The sequence below is a fragment of the Citrus sinensis genome, chromosome 7 (assembly GCF_022201045.2).
Source record: "Citrus sinensis cultivar Valencia sweet orange chromosome 7, DVS_A1.0, whole genome shotgun sequence".
Taxonomy (NCBI): Eukaryota; Viridiplantae; Streptophyta; class Magnoliopsida; order Sapindales; family Rutaceae; genus Citrus; species Citrus sinensis.
In genome coordinates, this window is record NC_068562.1 from 3,905,199 (window position 1) to 3,911,767 (window position 6,569).

The 6,569-nt window shown below is 38.4% G+C and overlaps 1 protein-coding gene and 1 non-coding gene across 2 annotated transcripts; both read right to left on the reverse strand.

Annotated features, from left to right (window-relative positions):
- Window positions 1-724: 724 nt before the first annotated feature.
- On the reverse strand, window positions 725-861 carry LOC112496452 (small nucleolar RNA Z247). Its single transcript, XR_003063013.2, has one exon. It is a non-coding gene; the product is annotated as a small nucleolar RNA Z247 (small nucleolar RNA).
- Window positions 862-2,756: 1,895 nt separating this feature from the next.
- Window positions 2,757-6,158, reverse strand: LOC102627203 (probable LRR receptor-like serine/threonine-protein kinase At4g37250). Its single transcript, XM_006466484.4, has 2 exons — window positions 4,091-6,158; window positions 2,757-3,630 (listed from the first exon to the last, which is right to left on the reverse strand). Exons 1-2 carry the CDS (start codon window positions 5,778-5,780, stop codon window positions 2,945-2,947), a joined length of 2,376 nt encoding a protein of 791 aa, XP_006466547.2. The 5' UTR covers window positions 5,781-6,158; the 3' UTR covers window positions 2,757-2,944.
- Between the last annotated feature and the right edge of the window lie 411 nt (window positions 6,159-6,569).

The window sequence follows — 6,569 nt, forward strand, 5'->3', positions numbered from 1 at the left end:
TTTGGTTATTTTAGGCACAAGAAGAATGTTGTTCAGCTTAAGCTCAAATTTATTTACAGAACTTTGCATTCTCAAAACAGCACAGCCTGTATGTGTTATGCATAAACCAACACCATTTCCAATGACAAGTTTAGAAGTACCTGCAAAAGATTCAACCATATGCATATTGTTCAGATCATTAGTGAGATGGTGAGTAGCCTTACTGTCAAGATACCAATTTGTATCAGCTGGAGCATTCATGTTAGCTAAATAAGCAGCTTTTGGTCCTCTATTTGGTGGTGGTCTGTAAGCACTTGAAATAATGAATTCTTCCAGCTTCCAACAGATGTTTACAGTATGTCCAGGCCTGAGACAAATCTGGCAAGTAGGTTTTGAAGTATTCCACTGAGGTTTAGAATTCATAGGTGGTTTGCCATTGTTAAAGTTGCCAACTCCATTATTATTATTCCAGTTACCTCCTCCTCCTCCTTTTTGATTGCCTGACTGATAGCCTCTAAACTGAGTATTAAAACCAGTACCAGCACCAGCAGAGTCAGTACCAAAATTTCCTTTGTAATAACCACCATTTCCAATTCCAGAATTATAACCATAACCACTAAAACCTCTTCCACCTGACATGTTATTCTTCTTAGCTCCTCTGTTTTAAGCATAATTAGCCTCAAAATTGTTCTTCATATCTACGCCAGCAAGCATTTGTGACTGTTGTTCAATCCTAGCCTCTTGAGTTAAGAGCATGACATATGCCTCATTCACATTCATTTTTCTAACTCCTACTTGACCAGTAATGTAAGTAGCTACTGAATTATAATCTGGTCATAGTCCAGATAACACATGCAAAATCAGATCATCACTACTTAAAGCACTTCCTGTTGCAGCCATATTGTCAGCTATGTTTTTCATCTTAATAAAATAGTCTGTAATCTTCATATCATTTTTCCTTGTAGAATTCATCATGTACCTTAAATGGAAAAGTCTAGATTTAGATTGCGAGCCAAATTGTACCTCAATTGCTTTCCACACTTCAAGTGATGTTTCCAGGTTGAACACTAGACTTATGATTCCTTCACTCATGGAGGAGAGCAGCCATCCAAGCAGCACCTGGTCTTGAGATCTCCATGTTATGAATTTTGGATTTTCCACAGATCTGAGTTCATCATCAACTCTTTGAGCTATATGAGATGAAGGAGGAGTGATCGAACCATCGATAAACTTTTCAAGCCTATTTCCACGAATTGAGGCTAGAACTTGTGATCGCCATATGAGATAATTGGATTGATCGAGCTTGACTGGTGTATTAAAAGTAAAAGAAACAGTAGTTGAATTTGCAGCAAGATTTTGAGTTTGGTATGAGGAAGAAGAAGCAAGATTTGCAGACGCCATTGTTGGCTCTGATACCAAGTAGAAAATCAATAATATTGAAACAGAGAAAACATAATTTGTTTATTTTTCACAAAATCACAATACAACGAATCTGTACATTATTCTCTTTATATACATCAGTAGTGATTTTAACTAACTAACTTTTATAACTAATCATAAAAGCTAATTAGCTAATTATCTAACTAACTATTTTGCACAAGAAAGACTATAACAGATTCTATTAATCTTCACGTGTGCAAGAGATTACAAAACCACCAGGCTCCAGCTGGCAAGCCATGTCATCCACTTGTATCTGTAAACAGCTGGTGTTACAATCCTCTGCTTCACTGACCATTCTATGCATATGAGCTTCCTTAACAATAGGCAATAAACTTACATGAATGAGGCTGTAATGATCAATGAAACTTGCGTGAACAGGGGTTTAGTTGTTTGATTAGTATTTGTTTGAGGGTATTTTGGTTCAACGTGAGTGTAAGCGATTAAGAATGTAAGAAAATTTTTTATATGCTTAGTTTTGATAATAATTTTTTGAAAGTAGCTACCTAGGTAAATTTTCTAAAATTTGTGAGAAGCTTTTTTATTTTTTAAATATTTTTTTGTTCATTATATTGATGATTATGATTATTATTAGATGTTGACTGCACTAGATCAACTAACTTTAGGACATGACATCAATCTTTTCCTCAACTCAAAACTTTGTTTATTAGGAGAGCTCCATTATTATTTCTACCTGCTTATAACTGATAACATAGTGCTTTATATGAAATACCAACGACAATAGTGTAATATGTACATTGAATGAAAAGCTTTAGACTTCATTGATTCGCAATTTTCAACACATTTGTCTTCTATAGAGAAATGATATAACAAGCCCAAGGAAAATGTGTTCCAGAGGACACTTCATGTCGCCCATCAATAATTTAGCCATTTGGCAAAAGGCTTTGTCAACGACATAATTCAAGCGCCTAATACTGACATTTGCCAATTGAAAGAACTAAAAGAGAAATGCATCTCCAGCTCAATAAAGAAATGTCACCGTGTTTTATATGATATGATAGAAAATGACAGTTATGAATAATAATAAGAAGATAATGTGACTTTGATAATGGCCTTACTTTATTGATTGCATGCAATTATCCTTAGTTTATTGATTGCATGCAATTATTTGCACAAAATTAGATCGACCGAAAATTCAACAAATATACAATGACCTCAGTGCGTTCATATTGTTGGACTACCTCATAACCCACGCATGTGCATTTTGTACTCAAATAAAGCAACCAAATCTGGAAAAAAAAAATTGGAACCCAAAAAAACACAGCAAAATCAAATTAATAGAGACAAAAAGCAACCCCGAATTTCCCAGGACGGATAACTAAAAATGACATGGACAGAGTCCAAAATTATGAAGAAAAATCAGTGTTACAGCAACAGCAGCTACTCATAAACTCAACTCAGTTACAACTTACAATCCAACGTCCAAACCCGGAACAAATAAGGACCTAGCAGTCAATCATACATACATCTCTCTACAATACAAATGGCTCCAAGTCGTTCTTACTCATTAGTGACCGTAAAGGTAGGGTGAAGGTGAAGAAGGAATTTTCTCGAGAGCTTGGAGAGCTTCCTTCATTGATGGTCTCTTTTGTGGGAGAGGAGATGCACAACTGTATCCTAGCTTGAAGCAGGACAACAAGGCCTCCTCTTTGCCCTCAAAATCAGCCCGTATTGCTGCATCGGCGAGCCTAATAGCACGGTTCTTATCTTCAACCAAAAGCCCATTCCCTTGACCCAACTCGTCCACAACTATGACCTTTCCAGTTAGAAGCTCAAGCAATATAACCCCAAACGAGTAGACATCCCACTTGGGATTAGGCTTAATGCTCCGCAGTGACTCAGGTGCATGGTAAGGTGATATGCCTCCTAAAGAGCTTGGACTAGGACTTGGACTTGGACTAGGCCCAGGTCCAAGATCTTGGAAACTATCTCGGGACGCCGTAGACCTCTTGCTTCCGAAATTTCTTGCCGACCCTCCCGCTTTGGAGGAGCTCGTATCACCCGTTACAAGCCGTTCAAGACCAAAATCTCCAATTTTGGGCTCCATATCGTTACCCAAAAGAACATTCCGGGGCTTCAAATTTCCATGCACATGCTTTTTCTCGTGGAGGAAGGCCAGCCCACGTGCGACTCCTTTCGCTATCTTCAGCCGGGCCTCCCATGGTAGATGACAAGGCGATGAGCCCATTTTCCCTGGAATTTCCAAATTCGGAAACACCATCAGTAATTTAAATTATTATTAAAAAAAAAAAACAAGAAGAAGAAGAAGAACAATCAACCAGAGCCAGCATATCTACTGGCGCAAAATAACAAAACTGCGACAAAGACTACTACTAAAGAGTAAAAGACTATATATGGTCATTTTCATCATTTTTTTTTTCAAAGAGAAGTGATCTGTTTTGGAAATTATATACCGCTATCAAGCGCCGTGGGGCTAACGATAGGGAATACACAACCCCTCACTCTCCCTCTCTCTCTCTCACGGAGTTGACTTCTTTCATGCATTAAAAAACAGACGTTCGGTTACACCTACTCCACCGTCGAATCCCAGTCCCCAGTGCACTTTAGCAAAAACCACTGATTTCTGCTAACGTATGCAAAATGCACGACAGAGAGAGAGCAAATAATAAATAATGCAAGAAACAAGACGTACTGTAACGAGCATTGGCAAGGCTGCCATTTGGGACAAAATCATAGATAATAAGCTTCTCATCAACTCCCCAATAGAACCCACGAATACGAACCAAATTGGGGTGCACCAATTTGGCTATGACTCGGACCTGGGTCTCGAAATCCCTGAACCGGTCGACACTGTTCTCCCCAATTCTACGAACCGCAAGTGCAGTGCCATCCTCAAGAACTGCCTTGTACATTATGCTTGAACCAGACGCACCAAGTATATAAGCTGAAGCTTTGAGTAAAGTCTCGAGCTCAAGTTCCTTGTCTCCATCAACGATCACCAATGTCCCTTTCTTGTTTTGTCGCTCATGGACATGGTCTTGCTGCCGTTGATTATCCACACTTAATTTTCGACCGCTATGGTAATTATCTTCAACATCAGAGACCGAAGCATCTGATTCTTCATCACCGTCGCCTCTTTTGCGCAAACATGACCATCTTGTGAATCCTCTTGACTCTGAAGATGAAGAAGATGGCGAAAAGGAAACAGTATCTTTTGCTGAATTAGCCTCCTTCTTGAGTGTGGATTCAACGTTCTTTCTTTTTATTAACCGGTAAACGTAAAAGAAAACAACAGCAAGAATTCCAATTCCTGCAATATCTCCAATGACAATACCAATTATAGTCCCCGGTCTCAGCCCTTGCGAACCTTCTTGCCGAGGTTTACTGACCGATCCATCATCAGGGTTTGTTGCTGGAGTTGAGTCAATGGATTTTGGAATTGCAGCAATTGCAGGAGGAGAAGTTGGTGCTGTGGTATTTGGAAGATCAAAAGGTGAAGAAGGGATTGGACATGGATTCTTTGTGGGTTGGCCACAGAGATCAAGATTTCCGGAAAATGAACTGCTTTCTTGGTTCATAAAAACATTAGATTCCGGGATTTCCCCGGTAAGGTTGTTAAATGAGAGATCAATTGTAGCATTAACTGGGATTTTCTCCCCGAATTGGGGCGGAATTTCGCCGGAAAGTCTGTTGTAAGAGAGGTTTAAGTAACGAAGACTGTAGCCTCCAATATCAGGAGGCAAAGATCCATTGATAAGATTTGAGGAGAGATCTAGAACTTGAACAGAGTTGAATTTGCTAGGAAGACCATCTGAAAAGTAATTATTTTTCAAGGAAACAACTGTTAAGCTTTGCAAAGTGGTGAGACTGACAGGTAGCTTTCCCGCCAAGGCATTATCAGAGAGATTAAGAAGTTGAAGGTTCTGTAACGACCCCATTGTTTCTGGTAAATGACCAGAAATCAAGTTGTTTGACAAGTCAAGATTCCGAAGCTGGGATGCGTTGAAAAGAGAGAAAGAAAGTGAGCCATTTAAAGAATTGTTGGAAAGATCAAGATATTGAAGGAATTCAATCATGCCAAGATCGGCAGGAATTGAGCCAAGCAGCTGAGAATTTGGAAGAGCCAAGCCTATAACACGAGAGTCGTTGTTGCCTTCGCCTGGACTTGCACATGTGACTCCATTCCACGAGCATGGATTTTCATCATTGTAGTTCCAGCTTCCAAGAACGCCAAGAGGGTCACTGAGAACTGAGTACTTGAAAGAAAGCAAAAGAACACCGTCTGTGTTAAGCCCAAGAGATTGAACAACAACTCCACAAATAAAAACTAAAACAACAAGAACCCTCCACCATAAATAGAGATTAAAACAAGACGAATTCATGATTTCTCAAACTGATACCGCATATCTTCAATGAAAAAACAGAGAGAAAGAAAGAGACAAGAGAGAGCAGGGTAAGTGGATTTATGATTGTGCAGAGGCCATGTGATGGAAGTTGGTTAAAGAATATGTACTACGGTGGGGGAAGTGAAAGGAAACTCAACACAGCTCACCAAACCAAACTTCTTTGCTACCAAAATGCTCTCTCTCTCTCTCTCCGCCCCTTTCTGTGCGTCAGGTCTGCAAAGATAATAATAAATTAAGGCGTTGCTACAAATTAATATGTTATCACCGTTGGTTTTGTTCACATTTAAGAAGCAGGAAATGTGATGCGAATAGCATCTTTGCTACAAGACACCGGGGTGGAGTTGGAAAGTTGCACTGCTCTCACTTAGATTGACTTTACATTTTTTTTTCTTATGTTTTTTTGGCCTCTATTATTATTAGATAAATGCTAAGTTACAGCCGTGTGTAACTTAACCCTCACATATAAACAGTAATACAGCGATAAGTTAGACAATAACACAGCGGTGGAACTCACATAATTTTTGTGAGAAGAGAAAGTTATAATCGGTTGTAACTTAACAAGCTCTTTATTATTATATTGTTATTGATAACTAGTTCGATAAAATAGATTAAATTTTATATTAATTTATTATGATTATGATTCTCTCTTTATTTTTTTCTCTTCTTGTTATCTTCTCTTCTTATCTTTATAATCTAGTGAATAAAACTGAATTGATTATAAAAATAAATAAAATAGTAAATACAAAATTCAATTTTAGTCATTTA